Source organism: Citrus clementina, unplaced genomic scaffold, assembly GCF_000493195.1.
Source record: "Citrus clementina cultivar Clemenules unplaced genomic scaffold, Citrus_clementina_v1.0 scaffold_3, whole genome shotgun sequence".
Classification (NCBI taxonomy): domain Eukaryota; kingdom Viridiplantae; phylum Streptophyta; class Magnoliopsida; order Sapindales; family Rutaceae; genus Citrus; species Citrus x clementina.
Window position 1 is genome coordinate 46800144 of NW_006262339.1, and position 19300 is coordinate 46819443.

The 19300-nt window shown below is 34.8% G+C and overlaps 5 protein-coding genes across 6 annotated transcripts in view; 3 read left to right on the forward strand and 2 right to left on the reverse strand.

Annotated features, from left to right (window-relative positions):
* Window positions 1-1852: 1852 nt before the first annotated feature.
* LOC18049954 (galactinol synthase 1) lies at window positions 1853-3534 on the forward strand. Its single transcript, XM_006444497.2, has 3 exons — window positions 1853-2357; window positions 2561-3016; window positions 3139-3534. The coding sequence occupies exons 1-3, from the start codon at window positions 2022-2024 to the stop codon at window positions 3358-3360; spliced, it is 1014 nt and encodes a 337-aa protein (XP_006444560.1). The 5' UTR covers window positions 1853-2021; the 3' UTR covers window positions 3361-3534.
* A 3990-nt stretch (window positions 3535-7524) lies between these two features.
* On the forward strand, window positions 7525-8226 carry LOC18049955 (pectinesterase inhibitor 5). Its single transcript, XM_006444498.2, has one exon. It carries the CDS (start codon window positions 7542-7544, stop codon window positions 8061-8063), a length of 522 nt encoding a protein of 173 aa, XP_006444561.2. The 5' UTR covers window positions 7525-7541; the 3' UTR covers window positions 8064-8226.
* Window positions 8227-9333: 1107 nt separating this feature from the next.
* LOC18049956 (putative pentatricopeptide repeat-containing protein At1g02420) lies at window positions 9334-11822 on the forward strand. Its single transcript, XM_006444499.2, has one exon. It carries the CDS (start codon window positions 9468-9470, stop codon window positions 10986-10988), a length of 1521 nt encoding a protein of 506 aa, XP_006444562.1. The 5' UTR covers window positions 9334-9467; the 3' UTR covers window positions 10989-11822.
* A 715-nt stretch (window positions 11823-12537) lies between these two features.
* On the reverse strand, window positions 12538-14837 carry LOC18049957 (ADP-ribosylation factor). Of its 2 annotated transcripts, none has more exons than XM_006444502.2 (7): window positions 14739-14837; window positions 14083-14239; window positions 13862-13932; window positions 13289-13408; window positions 13034-13152; window positions 12870-12951; window positions 12538-12763 (listed from the first exon to the last, which is right to left on the reverse strand). In XM_006444502.2, the coding sequence occupies exons 2-7, from the start codon at window positions 14228-14230 to the stop codon at window positions 12758-12760; spliced, it is 546 nt and encodes a 181-aa protein (XP_006444565.1). In that variant the 5' UTR covers window positions 14231-14239; window positions 14739-14837; the 3' UTR covers window positions 12538-12757. The 2 variants fall into 2 exon arrangements, with proteins under 2 accessions (XP_006444565.1, XP_006444564.1); XM_006444501.2 differs by having other exon boundaries at window positions 14702-14827.
* Window positions 14838-16264: 1427 nt separating this feature from the next.
* The window catches only part of LOC18049958 (nitrogen regulatory protein P-II homolog), a 3905-nt gene continuing 869 nt past the window's right edge, over window positions 16265-19300 (reverse strand). The window contains exons 4-8 of the mRNA XM_006444503.2: window positions 18278-18365; window positions 17637-17704; window positions 17397-17466; window positions 16581-16616; window positions 16265-16477 (exon numbers count right to left, since the gene is read on the reverse strand). Of these exons, the coding sequence (XP_006444566.2) occupies window positions 16413-16477; window positions 16581-16616; window positions 17397-17466; window positions 17637-17704; window positions 18278-18365 (327 nt within the window). The 3' untranslated portion in view covers window positions 16265-16412. The remainder of the gene's footprint in view (window positions 16478-16580; window positions 16617-17396; window positions 17467-17636; window positions 17705-18277; window positions 18366-19300) is intronic.

Genomic DNA, 19300 nt, shown 5'->3' on the forward strand with positions numbered 1-19300 from the left:
TGACTAATTATTTAAATTGAGAAAAAAGGTAGAATATATGAATAGAGAAGAGAGGAAAAGGGAAGGATAAAATAAAATTATCATAATGCTTATAAGTAAAAAAATAAAATAGGGGTCAAAAAATAAAAGATAAAACAGTGGTACCACAATTGTAACAAAGTTTTGTCTTTATTAATATTATTTTTCTAAAATACGGCCCACATGCATATATATACACAAACGCGCGCGCGCGCACACACACACACACACACACATATATATATATAGGATTCAACTATGGTGCCATAGTTGTATGGTACCACAACTGGATTCAGCCATTGGATCTAACTCTGGTAACAACTGTGGGCTAAATCTAATGGTTGGATCCAGCTGTGGTACCATACAACTGTGGTACCATAGGTTTGTCCATATATATATATATATATATATGCTTACGTATGGTATGGGCACTTGGGCAAGGGTTTTACTCTCAAGTCAATGTCGTGTGCTGCAGGGGGGCTGGAAAATGGACTGTCGCAGGATATATGAATTCGTTTTTATCAACTATCAAGCAATAACAATGGTGTGGCTGAAACAGTAAAATACAATAGCGGCAAATACAGTAATTAAATAAAAATTATAAACAAGTCGTAGAAATAACTCGAGGCTCCTACCATATCATTTTCTTAAAAAAGATTTGTCACCAACTGTGGGAATGCTTTAGGTTTGAACAATAACTATTTTTCAGGAGGATACAATAGGAACGAAATAATTTCAGCACACCTCTAAATTGTTTCTCAGCAAACGTTCAATTCTTCGAGACGAAGAAACGTCGAAGAGAAGGAGGAAAACTCTATGCTCTTTATTTGTCCATCAATAACTATTTGGCAACTAATAATAATTGGAGAGTGATATATTTGAACTCATTGGTAAATATAACAATCATAGATGCTTACACGGCGAAGGAAATCACTTTCACAACATGATTGCGGTGTTTCAAACTTTTTTTAAGCATGTTAAACGTGCAATTTCTATGTTTAACTATGCTAGGTTACAATGGGACGCTTCTTCTTATTAATTGTTCTTCAACTTTTTTTTTTTTGGCGTTAGTTTTACGGCAGTACTTTATTGTTTTATTTGCACCAAAATTGATTACAAATAATAATAATAATAAGTACATTTTCATTTTAATATGTGTGTGTATGGATATCGGCATATATATGAAATGGGATTTCGTAGGAAATGAAATATTAAAGAATCCTCTGTATCTTTTGTGATTTCATGCAAGGATTTATCTTGGATATATATACATAAATAGAAGGATTTCGAGGATTTCGTTGATTATGGCCAGATTTTTGACATATTGGCTAAATAAACCAAAAAGGTGTCGTTGCTTGTCTTTTAATTGCTTGTTTGTTTAAATTGGTCGTAAATTTTCAACAATCGGCTAAATTGGTGGCATTAAATGACACATACATATATACGTCACCTAATAACGAGCCAACATCAATCATAATATCATATAGAAGAGTCAAAAGATTCTGTTACCATACACAAGTCACTGGAACAAAAAAGAAAAAATGATACCAATCAATCAATCGATTGGTTAATTAATCGCAGATCAAAATACACGTGAGCTACACCAACTCACGCCCAATTACAACCCTCGGAGATCTTGAGAACCCCATGCTATATGAAGCCCCTTCTAGTCCCTTCCATTGCAACTACTTTGGTAGATCCATCTCAGGAACGTTCTAGGTGTTATCAAATCCACCGTTGGATCGTCACGTTGGGGCACGTGTAGGGTACACATCTAACATCTCAGAAAAATAAATGGTAAAATCTTTAATTTCTCAGCAACTTCGCCCCCGAATTTCCGCTCCGTGAAATGCCTATTTAAACCACCTCGCACCGTAACTCGTATTACCAGTGCAACAACAACCCAAAACAGCAGAAGCCCATCCCCTCTAAAATTGCTCTCTTTCTTTCTCTTTCTCTCTGTGATCTCCCTTTCTCTCTACAAGTTCTTCTAATCTCTAAAGATGGCCCCTCCTGAACTGGTGCAAACAGCCGTGAAACCAGCCGGACTCGGCGCAAAACCCGCGAGCTTACCCGGGAGAGCTTACGTTACATTCTTGGCTGGTAACGGAGACTACGTAAAAGGCGTTGTTGGATTGGCCAAAGGTTTAAGAAAGGTGAAAACCGCGTACCCGTTAGTGGTTGCCGTTTTGCCTGACGTGCCTGAGGAACACCGCAATATCTTGGAGTCTCAGGGCTGTATTGTCAGGGAAATCGAACCCGTTTACCCGCCCGATAACCAAACCCAATATGCCATGGCCTATTACGTCATCAACTACTCCAAGCTCCGTATATGGGAGGTAAGAACCTTTTTTTGGTATAGCTACAACGTACCTACTGTTCTGGCGTCGGAGACTTGTACTTGGATTAGATTCGAATGTTTCGAGAAGAGTTTTTTTATTTATTTTGTCGAATATGCCCCTGTTTGTGTTTCGCGCGCGGTAAATTAATTTGTACTTATTTATGACTGATCGGTTTGTGGTTGGTGGTGCATGGCATGCAGTTCGTGGAGTACAGTAAGATGATATACTTGGACGGAGACATACAAGTTTTCGAGAACATTGATCACTTATTTGATCTGCCGGACGGGTATTTCTACGCGGTGATGGACTGTTTCTGCGAGAAAACATGGAGCAAGACTCCGCAGTACAAGATAGGGTACTGCCAGCAGTGTCCGGATAGAGTGAGGTGGCCAGCTGAAATGGGGGAACCTCCAGCACTCTACTTCAACGCCGGTATGTTCGTGTTTGAGCCCAGCATCTCTACCTATCATGATCTTCTGGAAACTGTCAAAGTTACCCCTCCTACCACTTTCGCGGAGCAGGACTTTCTGAACATGTATTTCAAGCACATTTACAAGCCTATTCCTCTTGTTTATAATCTTGTTCTGGCCATGTTATGGCGTCACCCTGAGAATGTTGAGCTTGACAAAGTCAAAGTTGTTCACTACTGCGCAGCGGTATGTGTGTATTACTCATTTTAAATTAAATTACATTTGCTAATTTTGATGCCCTATTATTAGTAATGGTCTTGTCGTCTTGGGTGCTAATTCATTGTATATTTGTATGAATATATGAACAGGGATCTAAGCCGTGGAGGTTCACAGGAGAGGAAGAGAATATGCAAAGAGAGGACGTCAAGATGCTGGTGAAGAAATGGTGGGACATTTACAATGACGAGTCATTGGATTACAAAAAGCCTTCTGCTGATGGTAATGCTGGGTCTGTGAACTTGCAGCCATTCATTGATGCTCTCTCTGATGCTGCTGCCGTTCAGTTTGTGACCGCCCCATCCGCTGCTTAAGGACCTTGTACCCTGCTGCGGTAATTGGCAACGGAATTAAGGGGAAGCCTGAATTCTAGAGTTTTGGGATGCTGTTAATATGTGCTTCAAAGTTGTGTTACGGCAATTGTAATTTTTCTTAGCAATGGTAATTAATGCAGTACATGCTTCTAAATCATCACTGTTTAAGGTTTATTTCTCCTCAATTTGTCCGTAAACAAAACATTTGCTTATACGTTTCCATCAGTTCTTGATAGTGTCTAAATTAAGTACCGTGGCTTTGTAGCTTCAAAATCACTTGACCATAAAATCAAAATTTGTTCGACAAAACATGACTTTTTTTTTAAAAAAAATAATATCAAGTTTGGTTACATCTGTACAGGCATTAAGTTGGAAAATTCGAAAATAAAAAAGAAATTGATATAATGGAGATTAGTTGTTCATGAATCATTGGCATGACCATTACTTGTTATACGTAGGACATGTTTACAAGTTCATCCGAGCTGATAATTGTTTATAAATTTATCTGACCTGGAAGTGGATTAAAATTTTTCGGCTATTCATGAAACACAGGGGTTCTTTTGGATTCAATGATAAAATTTAAAATCAAGGTACAACATAAATTCATCAATATGATGTAAGCAGGGTAAGTTTATAAGTTCATCTGAGTTGATAATTTTTTATATATTTATTTGACTTGGAAGTTGATTAATTTTTTATTTCAGCTCTTCATGAGACGGAGGAATTGTTTTAGGGTACGTTTGGAATTGAGATGCCGTGAAAAAAAAAAGTTGTAATTATGAAATAAAAATTAGTAATATATAATAAATGTAAATTTTAAATAATAATTTTGATAAATTATTAAAGATATAATATATTTTTTCATATTAATATAACTTTTAAGTTACAGCAGTTAATGTTTACCAAACAATTTAATGCGTCCAACCTTAATTTCAAATGCACCCTTAGATTCATCAATATGATATAAAAATTAAGATCTAATATGAGAAACTAAAATTTGTTTCATTTATTGATTATGTTGTAGGTAACTAGGTATTGATTATGTCGGAGGGATGGGGTGAGCAATAGGACATGATACCTGAATTGAAATTGCAATTGACAAGTGTCCTTCATTTTTCTTGCTCAGTTTTTAAAGATCGTTTAAAGATTTTATTATACCTGCACACTTTTATTAGGAATAATTAGGATTATTTTTCTTTTCTTTTCTTTTTCCTAATTATCTCATGCCTAATAACACATTCTTTTTATAACTTATCGTTTATTTTCTTGCTCATAATACAAAACTTTGGACCACAAATAAATTGATTGAACATCTAATTTTTCTTTTCATCTAACATTTTATAGCATCTGCGTTATTTTTGTTCATCGTTTAGTGTTAATTGTGGTATCTCAAAGTCTCATTGTTCGTTTCAATTCTTCAATTTACTTATCAATTTCATGCTTCTATAACTTCAAAGGTTTGTGCTAAAATAATTTTCACATGTATTTCATGCCTGCCACATATTTGATAAAATGTCCTCACATTAAAAAAAAAAAGAATGAGTCATAATTTTAATACTTATTTTGATTCAGGTCATATGAGGCGTTGCAAAATGAGATTGTTGATAGAGAGTAGCAGTAATGAGGAGATAGTTTTGAATGAAGCAATTGGCACCTCAATTTTACCGATATATTTTCAAAGATAGTGAATCTAAAGAGAAGATCAGGCATGTTTGTCAAATACCGTTGATGTATTCTTAGTTGCTGCTGGTTGTTGGCCTTTGGCTAGAGATGTTATGTACATGCCATGTTTGTCATTCTTATTGTATATAATACATATAATAAAGGAAAATTGTAATGATTTTTATTGTACAAAATTTTAATATAGTAATAAAGCTATCTTACATGTTTATTGGCATTTGAAGTTTATTCTATATCAAATTTGTTTTGTTTCTGAAATAACTTTCAATTGATATCGGGATGATGATGATGGAGTGTGTTTCAGTTATGCACGATGAGATTGAAAGCAAAGAAGTGGAAAGAAAAAAGGGGGATGTTTTAGAATTAAGACTTTATCTCAATATGATGCATTTTTAGGAATGTGGATAAAATAAAAAATGGACCAAATCTTAGCCACTAATAGCCAAAGTAGATAGGTGTAATAAGATCTTTAAAAGTTGAGTAAGAAATTAGGTCATCATTAGATCTCAATCCCCTTCATAAAACTTGAAAGGGGAGCTTAAAGATAGAATGAAAGAGTTATATTTTAAGTAAATTTTTGTTATATAAAATTTAACTATGCAGATCATACACACATTTGTCAATTGTATTACTTTTAATGCATTTTAGAATTCCTCCTTCAAAAGTAGATAATAGTCAGTCTAAAGATAATATTTAAAAAATGTTTCCCATAATGCTCTAAATTCGTCATGTCTTGAAGGACCATGGTAATTAGGATAAAGTCTCCACAAAATTTATGACACATCAAATCAGTAAGATTCCACTTGGACCATATCAATAATTATCTAAAATACAACCCGAGTAGTTAAAAAAATGTGAAGAGGGATATAGTTGAATATGAGTAGTACCAGCACCAATAGATGTAGTTGTTCTTTTGGTTCAATTAACCTAGTAAAAAAGACATAAGAACTATATAAAAAAGACATAGGAACATTCTAAAGGCACTCTCATGTATAAAGTGAGGTGAACTTTAAAAGTAAAGCTGTATACACAAAGAGTGCTGCTAAATGACTAGAAGAATGAGAGAAAGCTGAGAGAAACTACAATCTAGGCTGTCGTTTTGTTTCCTCTCTCTCTCTCTCTTTCTTCTGTCAGCTTTTTCTCTCTCTCTCTTCTCTAAGCACATGCTCCATTCTCTCAACTTTCTCTCATTCTTCTTGATATTTAGCATTTTCCATACACAAAAGACTCATATTCGTTTAGAATTTCTTAGAAATCTAGCGTTCTTCACACTTTCACTGACTCATGCATCAAAATGTTGCAAAGCACTACCAGCGTCACTTCTGGCACTATCTTTCCTTTTTTGCAGGCCTGGAGTGATTATTTACCCCAAATCCTACCCAAAAACCAACGAGTTTGTCTATTTATAGCTGTTTTTACAAGTTCTCATAATATTTCTAGTCTGATTCAAAATGGGACTAAAATAGGTAACGATCATTATTAATATAAATACATACAAGTTGTCTTTATAATTCTTGAATAGAGATAATGAAGATGATGATGATGATGATGATAATAATAATAGAGTAGCATACGAGTTTATTCAAGAAAGTTTTCGATTTAACCGGTACTTTCATCTTCTAACTTGTTTATCTAGTAAATTTATTTCATTTTATTTTTAATCTGAACCGTTTATTTTATCAAAGGGCTAGATTTGATGGAGTATTCATACTGGTTTTTTGTCTTAGTATCACATGAGGACCCTGTAAAGCAATTTGTTTGAGTGGGAAGAGCATGTTTCCTTCGCCTACGATGATATCTGTGATGTAGCTCCATTGGACGTGGATCAAGTGATTTGCGGGTTAAATCAATACTTATTAACATTCACCACTAAATTAAGGCAGACATAATGATGAATGTTTTCTTTTTCTTTCTCTTTGATTTTTTTTCATGAGCAAATATCAATAAATTGTAAATGTAATTAAATATATATGTACCAAGAAGTAATTAATTTCCTTAATTTCTAAACCGTTTTCATGAGCAAATATCAATCAATAAATTGTAATGTAATTGAAAATATATGCACCATGAAGCAATTAATTTCCTTAATTTCTAAACCGTTTTCACGAACAAATATCAATCAATAAATTGTAATGTAATTGAAAATATATGCACCATGAAGTAATTAATTTCATTAATTTCTAAACCGTTTTTCAATTTGTATCATCTCTTTTATGCCAAAATGCTAGGAATATCTGATTTTAATTACTATATTTACTTAAATCGACACGTAATATTCACTGCTGCCCAACTGCTAAAGTGATAATTTCAATTGACACAGTCAAACGGTGTACTATATTATGTTTGAAACGGAGAAAAAGGAAATAAATGAGAGGAGGGCAACAATTTTAGTTTTTGCATGAAGCTGTACGTTTCGGCGGAATTGGATAGATTATATATAGTAGATGCATCGAAAGCGAAGAAGAAATTAAGAAATGGCTTCTAATAACAATTACAAGTTAATGGCGATTATGCTTGTGCTTCTTGTTGGTTTTTTGAGCGTGAATGTTTCGGAGGCAGCGTCTGAATTAGTGAAGCGCGTGTGCGAGCAATCGAATGACAATGGATATTGCCTTGCAGCATTCGGATCGGACCCTCGTTCGGATTCACTTGGTTTGCACGGGCTTGGCATCCTCTCTATTCAAATGAACATTATCGCAGCACAGGACGCTCTTGATAAGTTTCCTGATCTTCGTAAAAATGTCACTGATGAAGTTGGCCAGAGACGACTGGCTGTGTGCCAATCCGATTTCGAAACTGCACTGAAGAAATTTAATGAGGCATTCAGCACTGCCGACAAAAAGGCTTATTCCGAGGCCAAAAACTTGGTCTCAGATGGAGGCAATTCTGTTTTCGATTGTCGAAGTGTTTACAAATGGGGCGATCCCGTTGCTGACCCCCCGGTATCAGCTGACATTCAGAAGATAACTAATAATATAGTGAGAGTTATTAATACTGTCCTCGATATGCTTGTGGGAAAATGAGTATGGAGTATATGATGTATTTTTTATGTTACGCGTTATCTAAGGATAATAAAGTGGTATAAGATTATGGGTAATTTTCGGTTTTCTCCCCTAGGTTTGGGATCCTTCCAGTTTGATAGATTGTACGAGCGTTTCTTCACTTTATACTCCTGCCGTTAGTATAAAATTTATTTAACTGTTAATTAACTACATAAATGACCAAAACACCCTTGGATCAATAAAACAATATTTGAGACATTTACTGGGCAATAGATCACTGACAAATTTGGCACCAAATTTTAATGAAATGTTAGTACACCCATGATAAATTTCAATTTCCATTTGTTGTGCCGCCGAAAAAAATCAAAATTATAAAAAAGGAGTTCATCTGTACTAGTATTACCGTTGAATCAAATGACTATATTGGCATAGTAGATGACTATAAATTCATCATCTGTTAAGCCAATATTAAAAGTAATTTGATGGGGAAATTCATCACGAACAAAAGTTGAGGAAAATAACTCATTCACAGCAAATTCATCTCAACATTCTCATTTATCATCCATCTCAATCTCTACCCTCGATCATTTTTTTGAATAACTCTACGTTGACTTGCTGTTCTCAGTCTAAATAATATAGAGCCCATTTGGGACTACTTTTGAGAGTCTCAAAAGTTATTTTAAAAAATGAAAAGTTAATTTAAAAAAAAATTACTAAATACTAAAATTAACTTTTAACTTTTCATAATTACTTTTAAGTCTCTCATAAACAATTTCAAATAGGCATTTATACTTAATATAGTTATATATATATTTTTCACACACACACACACACATATTACAAGAATCTAAAACTATCTTTATTATTTAGAAAATAAAATTATTAAATTTAAAGAGATTATTATTATTACCAATTATATTGAAATAACAAAATAAAAAAATAAAATTAATAACAAAAAAATTATTTTAGTTATCAATTATTATATATACACAATAAAAAATATTTTATATACATATTTGTAAATATATAAATAAATTTTGTTAAACTTTATGTTCAATTCAGTCATTTATATTCTTACACAAATTCAATAATAAAATTTATCAAACACGTAATTTTTAAAATTCAAAATATTTTTAAAAATAAATTTAATCAAATATTTAACATTTTTTTACAATTCGACTAATATATAATTATTTTAAAAATTACAACCCTATTAAACTTTCCTTAGCATTATTTATATATTTTGTGATGTAAGAACGGCGTGTTTCATTAAGGAGAAGAAGTCGTGGAAGGGGCGCATTAAACCTATGGAGAACCACAGGCGTTTAGGCGAACATGGCGCTCGGTAAAAAAATTCCCTTGTGTGTTTCGTTTAAATCAATCAAAATTGCGGGTTAATAATTTCCCAATTCCATCTAGATAACTATGATTCATCAACCTCTTCCATTGAAGTATGCTTCGAAACTCTCGTTTCTTTCAAAAAACGCAACTTCACTGATCTCTCGTCTATATTTTTCTTCTGATATCTCACCTAAAAACGACGATGTCGACACCATTTTTCGCATAATCACCAGCTCTACATCATGTAAACACCTCAAACAATCGCTGAAATCAAGTGAGGTTAATATCTCCAACGATTTGGTCGATAAAATCTTGAAGAGGGTCCGGTTCAGCCACGGTAATCCTTTACAAGCACTGGATTTCTACAGATATATAGACAATAGAAGAGGGTTTTTTCACACTGCATTTTCTTTAGACACAATGCTTTATATGTTAGGTAGAGGCCGTAGATTTGATATAATTTGGGATGTTTTAGCTGATACAAAGAGAAAAGATCAATCTTTGATATCACCCAGAACTATCCAAGTGGTTTTAGCTAGAGTTGCTAAGGTTTGTTCTGTTAGGCAGACTGTTGAGTCGTTTAAAAAGTTCAAGAAGCTGGTTCCGGATTTCGATATTACTTGTTTTAATGCTTTGTTGAGGACTTTGTGTCAGGAGAAGAGTATGACAGATGCTAGGAATGTGTATCATAGTTTAAAATATGATTTTAGGCCTAATTTGCAGACTTTTAATATACTTTTGTCCGGGTGGAAGTCGGTGGATGAGGCTGAGGGTTTTCTTGAGGAGATGAGAGAAATGGGAGTGAAACCTGATATTGTTTCGTATAATTGTTTGATTGATGTATATTGTAAGGATAGACAAGTAGAGAAGGCATATAAGATTGTTGAGAAGATGAGGGATGAAGATATATCTCCTGATGTGATCTCATATACGAGTATCATTGGGGGTTTGGGCTTGGTTGGTCAGCCTGACAAAGCTAGAGATGTTTTGAAAGAAATGAAGGAGTATGGCTGCTACCCAGATGCTGCAGCTTATAATGCGGCTATTAGGAATTACTGCATAGCAAAGAGGCTTCGTGATGCATCTGGGTTGATGGATGAGATGGTGGAAAAGGGTTTAAGCCCAAATGCAACTACTTACAATCTGTTCTTTAGGGTCTTTTACTGGTCAAATGATTTGAGAAGTTCATGGAATTTATATTGTAGAATGATGGGTACTGGGTGCCTCCCAAATACACAGTCTTGTATGTTTCTAGTTAAATTGTGTAAGCGGCAGGAAAAGGTGGAGATAGCGTTGCAGTTATGGAATGACATGGTGGAGAAGGGTTTTGGGTCTTACATTTTGGTTTCTGATGTTTTGTTTGATTTGCTTTGTGACATGGGGAAATTGGTGGAGGCAGAGAAAAGTTTCTTGGAGATGATAGAGAAAGGACATAAGCCAAGCCAAGTTTCTTTCCGGAGGATTAAGGCTCTTATGGAGCTTGCAAACAAGCAAGAAGCCCTTCAAAACTTATCAAATAAGATGGCTCTTTTTGGACCTTCTATGATTCCCAAAAGGGAAGAGTATTTAGCAGAGATGTCAGCTTCTGACTCCTTTTCTTGTTAATCACAAGATTGTGATTGATCTTGGCTTTCAGAATATTTAGAGACCATTGTGATACTACTACTGGTGTGTGAAGAGAGGGTTTGTAAAGCACTTGATGTAAAGAATTAGGGCCCAATCAACTCGTGCTTCTCTTGCATTCTAGGCACAGTCTGGCCCCTAGCGGAGGTTTTTGTTTCATACCTTGTAACTTTTGTGTTGTTTGCAGTTTGCTCTCTTGCAGAAATTCTTTTATTGTTACACTTTCCATTCTGATTTTGGTTCTTCGAGGGGGTTGGGGGACATGCAATAAACAGGAAAGAATAAATAATTCCAACAGATTGAGCAACTTGATTGACGTGCTGCATGGTTATTTGGAACAAAGACATGTTGCCTCCAGTTGGGATATCATCTATCCAAAAATAACAAATTTACAATGCTGTGCAAACTTGAGGCTGGGACTTAGGAATGATTTGCCGAAGGTTACTCCTTAAGGCTCGAAGTGCGTCGTAGACAGCGTTTTCGGGTTTTCAGCCAATCAGTTGAGCTTGCTCGGGTGGTTAACTAGTGTTTAAAACAGCATTCTATAGTGCTCATATTTCAGGCAAAACTACCTTGTCAAGCTGCCAGATTCTCACTGCAGCCTCTTCTGTCAAAATGTCATTCAGTTGAACCAGTCTCAAGGGTCTGATTGTCGTGGAGCAAATACTTATTAACGGCCTCTTTCTCCTCTCTTAGTATTGTTGTTATATTCTCATTACTTTAAAAAATGTAACAATTCATCGCAACACAGTTCTGCATTTTTTTTTTCTTGTATATACGCATGCCCACTCTTAAGTTGACTTATTTCAAATCTTTCTAATCTAAACATTGAGGCGCATCTGCGTGGCAATAGGTGAATCTTTTGTTTTCATTATTCAAATTGGAGGATTTGAATCCAAAACTGTGGTGGATTTTTTGTCTTTGAATTTATAGCCTCCGATTACGGACATACTCTCGATGTGAGACACTTCCACACCAGTCTCCCAAATGCAAGATAGTTGATTGAACGTGTGAATGTCGGAAGTTAGACCAATTATAAGCTTAAATCAGACTGGCATCAACACATTTTTTAAGTTTCCATTTAACTTGACGTATAATGACATCTAAAATTTATGAAAAAGTGTTTTTATGCAGTTGATTCCGACAGCGTCTCAAACCATTAATCCTCCCAAATCCAAAGACGGTTGATTGAATATGTGAATGTAGTACTAGTAACTTGGACAAATTATAAGCTTAAAACAGAGTGGCATTTATCACAATTTTTAAGATCCCATTTAACATGACGTATACCTACATCTAAAATTTATTAATAAGACATGCAGTTGATTCCGAGAGCACACAATATAAGTCGCCAATCTCTGCGGCACCACTTCGTGGTCCCACGATATCAGTTGCAAATCCCTATGATTCAGAGACTTACAACAATTTCGACCGGCTAGCCTCAATACCAAATATCTGGCGATGGCAAAACCATGAATGCAGGCCCATCACCTCTCTTTGAGGTTGAACATAACAAAAACTGCAACTATCAGGAAAAAGGAGGCTATCGAGAGGACACCATGAGGAAAGATAAACATTCAAGAATTATTCTGAAGCTACAAGAAACAAATCTCAACGTTTGCAAGGGAAACAACAAACACAGTAAAACGGGCAACGAAGCTATTACAGGAAGGAAAGCAAGAACACTTGAGATGTGTTGTTAACTCTGTATTTCAGCAGTTGCGGCAACCCAAAACTCAAAATTTAGTTGTCTATGCCTGCAAGTTTACAGTTAGAAGATAATGTAAATAATCCAGAAAATTCATCTCACAATCAGCTGCTCAAATCTGCAACAGAATTATTAACTATGAGTTGCAAGAGTACCTTGTTTGCAATGTTGTTTGAGAGCCAGTCAAGTCCCTCATACAGCCCTTCACCAGAAGTGGCACATGTGCTCTGGATATACCTGCAAGATATGATACACACAGGGTTAGTCATACACGCTCCCACATGGCACAGATAGAGAGAAAGAAGATGATCTATATTACCAGTGGCGCTGGCGAAGAGAGTGAAGGCCAAGCTTGTCAGTTATCTCAGCAGCATTCATTGCATTTGGAAGATCTTGCTTGTTAGCAAATACAAGCAGCACAGCATCTCTCAATTCATCCTGTTAATGCAACAAAAAAAACATTACAATCAAGACACTGAACCACCTTGCCAAATTCCAGTAAAAAATGAGAATTCCACTAAAACAAACATTCTGCAACTATAGCTATTGTTTCCTTTTAGTAGCAATAGTTTACCTCATTCAACATTCTGTGCAACTCATCCCTAGCTTCTACCACACGGTCGCGATCATTACTGTCAACCACAAAGATGAGTCCTTGGGTGTTTTGGAAATAATGTCTCCACAAAGGTCGGATCTGGGAGACCAAAATTATATGTGTCAGAAGCTCGAACAATATATAGGAAACAGGATCACACCTTTCAATCCTGTCTTTGCCATGACTTAATAATTGAAACCCAGCAACCTGCCCAGCCCATGGGCAGCTCCCTTGCACAACTAGGCTAAGACTTCAAATGCACAAAAAGGCTTTACTTTTGAAAACCACAAAAGGCAAACAATATGCTTCACTCTATGGTCGACCACCCTCAACCTTCAAGAGACACATTGTTACAAGGCAAAAGACACATTCATATGTACATACGCTGGTAGCAACGCTAACGGCCAAAAAATGAATTTATAATTTAAAAGAGCTGACCTGTCCCTATGCATTAACTCACTGGTGACCGATGAGAGGAAACAACAGTATCATCAACATAAAAACATCCTAAAGCTAGATCAGGCTGAATATATTAAAATAAAATCTACATACCTTGTCTTGACCCCCGACATCCCAGACAGTAAAGCTGATGTTCTTATACTCAACGGTCTCTACATTAAATCCTGATCAAACAACGGATAACAACAGTTGAGTTGCAAGGGAAGCACACAAATTCATCACAATTATAATTAGATAAGTTAGCTCTGATGCTAGTTAAGTTAATCCTTAAAAAGTGTTTTAGCTGAATGAATCTACAGTGGTATTGAACTCACCAATGGTAGGAATGGTGGTGACGATCTCTCCGAGCTTAAGCTTGTACAGGATAGTAGTCTTACCAGCTGCATCGAGACCTACCATGAGAATTCTCATCTCTTTCTTAGCAAAAAGCCTGCTGAAAAGCTTGGTGAAAGACAGCCCCATTTTTCACAACTGCAAGCACCAACCAATGCAGAGATCAGATGACATGTTCACACATCTCCAACATTACAATAGCATTAAAATCTAACAAACAAAAGAAAGCCCCAACCATATCTACATAACACCACAAGATTCGGTTAACAAAAATGCAATTATTAGATCTAATTGAAAAAATAACCAAATATCATTTAGAAATAATTTAAGAACGAAATAAACCTCAATTACGTTAGATCATACAATAAAGACATAAAACACACCTAAATCTTAATCATCAATACGTAATTTCGATAATTCAAAGTTGTATAAGATGAGAAATGAGGAGATCACAGACAAAAATGTTTCCAATTCGAGCAACGGCTCGCAATTAACATGCAGATCGAAGAATAACAAGGCCAGATCAGACATAGAGATCAAGAAAGACTAGAGATATCAATCAAATAAGAAAATGGAGAGATCAGGATCTAGAGACCGTACGATTAAGCGAGACCAACTAGAGAGTAAAACGACTTGCCTGAGGAAGAGAGCGGTTTTTGCCTTGGTGCAGATCTACTGCCCCTCTCTCTCTCTATAAAAATAAGAGCTGTCCTTCAATTTTCACACGGCTAGAAAGCAGCGAGTATTTATAGAACCAACTCCACACAGCTGTTTAACTGTTTTCACGGCGTCACCGTGGCTTTTTACAATTTGTGTTTCTTCTAAAAGAATGTTCGAGTTTGTATATTTTATAAAATTATATTAACGTCTCTATGAAGTTTCCTCAATATTAAAAAATACCTTAAAATTTTTATTTATTTAAGTTTTCACCCGAAGTTTAAAAATTATATCAATTTATTTATTCTTAAAGTGTAATTAATAATGGATAAAAATTGATTTTTTTTATAATAATCAGATACAAAATTATTTTTTTCTTATAAATGTCAACATGTTAAATGCCATATATTGATATATAAGCATTTTAGTATATTTTCGAGAATTAAAAAAAAATTCAGGTGGATAAATGTTATTCTCCCTCCTTTTTCATTTAAATTTGCTCTTAGTTAGTAATGTCGTTACGGATACGCCTGGCCTGCGTGCACGTATTGTTCAATAAGCCCTATGTAGTTACTAGTTAAGGAGAAATTCTTTACCCTGTTTGGGACTAGGAATTCCAGATGCGAAATGATATATAGATTGATCATACTCGAATTTTCCATGTCATAAAGTATTTTAAATCCCATCATTTATTCTTTTATGTAAAAAAATAAAATAAAAATTTATTTACTTGCAAATTTTCAGAACTAATTTTCAGAGCAAATCAGCAAAAAGTTTCAATAATGATAAAAGTTATAAAACATTTTTATACAAATTAATGTACCATAAAGATATTAGCTGAACAATGATAATAATAATTATTTTTAATTATGTGAGCTCTATGATAATTGGTTAATATTTCATGTCACATCAATTTGTATAGGAGCTGAAAAATTATATTTTTGGTTTAGTGTACGGTCGCCATATAGCAGCTGGAGCAAGCACACTGTAAAAATCAAAACAAGGTCCTACTGAAAAGAGGAATTGAACATGTTGATGTTGGCATAAAATAAGACAACCCGGCACTCAAGACTCAAAGAGTATATAGCCTATAAAAGAGGCGTGGCTAAGTTGCGTAACATGTAACAGTCAAGAAATTGCATCCAATATTATAAGATAGTTTTAATTAAATAACACATGAAATTTTAAGTATCACTCTTAAAAAGTTGATGTGTGTTACATGCAATGTCGTAGCACCAAGACGTACATATAATGAAATTTATAGCTCAGAACGCAAAGCATGGGTTCCCCTTTTGTCGATAAGAACACATTTTAAAATTTTAATCAACATAAGGAATCATCACAAATTTTTGGCTTACTTCTTTTTGCGGCCACAATAGAATGTTAAGCTGAAAGATATTTACTGATAAAGCCAGAAATTCTCTTTTTTGGTTTATGATTTAAATCATAAAAAAAGCTAGAAATTCTCTTTCTCCATCTCTCTTTTTTTAAGAAAAGAAAACTGTCTTTGTAGATGGAAGACCAATGCCAGTTTTTTATTCTTGTTTTTTTATCAAGCACATGCGGTACAGAATAATTGCAACATAAACTTCTAAAACCTAAGAGGTTTTGATGTTAATCTTGCTTTCAAATCATACGACAAATCAGTACAAGGTCACACAGCTGAAGATATGTCCGACCATCCTCCTGCCATCCTTTCAGCTTTTTCACCTCGTTCACCTGGAAATTTGTATGAGTTGTTTAGGTACATTTCAAGAAGCAATTGTCTTTCATATGGCAAAAACAAATCCAAGGTAATAAAGCAACAAAAACAGTAAATTACCAGTTCGAACTCTTATGACATCTGAGACAGGTACCACTGCAAAAACATTAGAACTAGATTAGAATGTCTGAGAGAAACAGTCGTGGTCAACCAACTTGGTTAGGCTACAGACACAGATTTGAAGTAACACATTTTCACTTCCATAATACTCACTATATGGGTGACACACATGGTTTAAAGATGCAAAAGCGACGGGCATAAAACATTGTAGTTGGCGTGGTTGAGTTATTCAAATGTGACAATAAAAATGTATCACTGGGGATTCCACCAACAAGATTTTTGACACAATAGTTAACAGTGTATTCCCATCCGTATTATTTTTCCCTTTAAATAGCAAAATACCTATCAAATAAAGAAATCCTCTAACAAGTGAAAGCTATTAAAGCTGCAGAGCAAAAACATACAAACTTAAAATTGCAACAGAGATCTAGACAGTAGTGTGCAGGCCTCCCCATGCAAAGAACATAGCCATTCCAGAAGTTTAGCCTGCCTTCAGTTTGGTTATAAAGGCCAGGAATAGTCTGACAACTTTTTTTGTTTGCTCATTATAGATCTCCATTTTTCTTATGAAGAAGTATTTCACAAGGCTTCAGGTTTTCATAGTTGAACAACAAACACATATTCATTGAAATAATGACTAGACACACCACTTAATGATATCCATGATGCATTATGAAGCAGCAAATAAACCATGTTGATATTTAAATTTTCACTAGTTTGATATTGTAGTTGTTTATATTTCGCTGACAAGCTTTTAGAATTTAACAAAAAGGAATTGGAGGATTTCCAAAATCAAATTTTTGAATTTGAACTTACAAAAAATCTTGCCGTCACCAATTTCTCCAGTCCTTGCCTCCTCCATAATTTTATCAATTACTCCTTCCACCTATTACAGGATAATGGAAATTGGAAAGGATTTAATGGGCAATCATTTGCAGCAAATACACAGCCAACATTTTCCTTCTCTGGGCAATATGCCCAAGAACTAGGTATTAGCAATGGAGACAAATGTTAAACTTTCTGAGATAACCAGTTGGACCCAAGTATCATACAAACCTGGTCTTTGCTCACCACAATCTCCATCTTCACTTTAGCAACAAATTTATCCTCAGAAAATTCAGAGCCTGCACAGAAATAAGCAAAAATAAAATCAAGAAAAAGAGAAGGTATAAACAACAAATTATGGATTATCTTTAAAGTCTATAGCAAATTAAATATCACCTTGCAAATGGCCTTAATATTAGTTTAAAAAAAAGGAGTAATATGACGGCTGCAAACTCTTGTACAAATATTTTTTCTACAAACTAATATGGCATAACATGATTAGTTGAATTAAATTATAAAATAATATAAATAAATCTTGTAGACCAAGCGATTTTTTCATCCAACCAATTTTGTTGTGCCACGTCAATTTTTTAAAAAGAGTTTGTAGCAGTATCATTACTAGCAAAGAAAAAAGAAAAGATTGATGAAATCTGTTGAAGTAGGTGCTTATATCTCATAATCACATGAAGAATAACAAGGACACTCATGGAACTGTCAACTACATAAAAACTAATGCTAAGAAATAAAACTTGTGTATTGAAAAACAAAGTTGGGGCCAAAAGGTGCGAGTCACAAGAAACAGATTATATCAAAATAATAGTAAATACAGAACTTTAGCCATCTTAAAACAATTCTAAAAAGATATGACTTACCACCATGCCTTTCTGTTGAGCCACCTTGAGCACCAAAACCTCGAACATCAGAAACCGTGACACCACGGATACCCATATTCAGCAAAGCCTTTTTTGTCAAAAGAAACCAAAAATAGTGCCAATATAATGTGAATAAAATGTTTGGTAGAAATGATAATCTGAAGGGTTTCAATGATTTAGTGACACATATTTACTCAATTTATGTGGCTAAAATAATTAATTTCTTTGGATGGAAGCATGTCCTTCCTACTGAAACTCGATCCTTAAATAGATGCAACTTAAAATTCTTCATCTATCAACAGAAAGTTATACAGTCAGGTGCTCATCAACAGTATGAAAATCCAAGACCTCTCCAATTTTTGTTTGAAAAAAATTACATCTCCAGCCCGATTGGTTAATGAAATAAGGATATCATGATATCGCTTCCTTCTATCGCTCATAAATAGCAGCAAAAATGTTGGAATGAAAAAGAACAATGTCAAACTCTTTTAGAAGCTGCAGGCAACTAAGTTATGGATCAATCGATAAGCTTATAAGATAAGGTTTATGTAATGAGTAGCATATCACATTTAATTTATTCCCGATGATACTATCAGTTTCCCCCTTTTGTGGTAGGCAAAAGGGCCCTGACTACAGATAGACAATTGTGACACTGGCATTGTGCCCCCAACAAAGCCTCATAGAAATCAAGAAATGAAGAAGATGGAAATGCTGAGGATGTTACTGAAGAACCAGTGATTTTGACCCAACCAACAAAACCTGCGAAGGCAGTGGAGCTTAAGAACCCGAAGGTTTTAAAAGAATATAATGGAGCTTAAGGAAAACACAACCCCAAAAAGATTTGGTGCCTTAACTCTCAGCAATCCAATTTGATTGCGATATTATACTCTACAAAATTATAATTGTCAGTTGACATATAATTTTGAATTTTAGAATGGAAATCAAACCTCCCCCACCCACCCCCCCCCCCCCCCAAATAAAAAAAGTTGCATGGACTTTCCGTTTTTTTAAAATGGGAAAAAG

Coding starts and splice junctions, on each gene's coding strand:
- LOC18049955 (XM_006444498.2), top strand. CDS start 7,542: ATGGCGATTATGCTTGTGCTTCTTGTTGGTTTTTTGAGCGTGAATGTT.
- LOC18049957 (XM_006444502.2), bottom strand. CDS start 14,230: ATGGGGCTGTCTTTCACCAAGCTTTTCAGCAGGCTTTTTGCTAAGAAA. Junction 13,153..13,288: donor TGCACAGAATGTTGAATGAG/GTAAACTATTGC, acceptor TTGCATTAACAG/GATGAATTGAGAGATGCTGT. Junction 12,952..13,033: donor TCTCTTCGCCAGCGCCACTG/GTAATATAGATC, acceptor CATATCTTGCAG/GTATATCCAGAGCACATGTG.
- LOC18049956 (XM_006444499.2), top strand. CDS start 9,468: ATGATTCATCAACCTCTTCCATTGAAGTATGCTTCGAAACTCTCGTTT.
- LOC18049954 (XM_006444497.2), top strand. CDS start 2,022: ATGGCCCCTCCTGAACTGGTGCAAACAGCCGTGAAACCAGCCGGACTC. Junction 2,358..2,560: donor CCAAGCTCCGTATATGGGAG/GTAAGAACCTTT, acceptor CATGGCATGCAG/TTCGTGGAGTACAGTAAGAT. Junction 3,017..3,138: donor TTGTTCACTACTGCGCAGCG/GTATGTGTGTAT, acceptor ATATATGAACAG/GGATCTAAGCCGTGGAGGTT.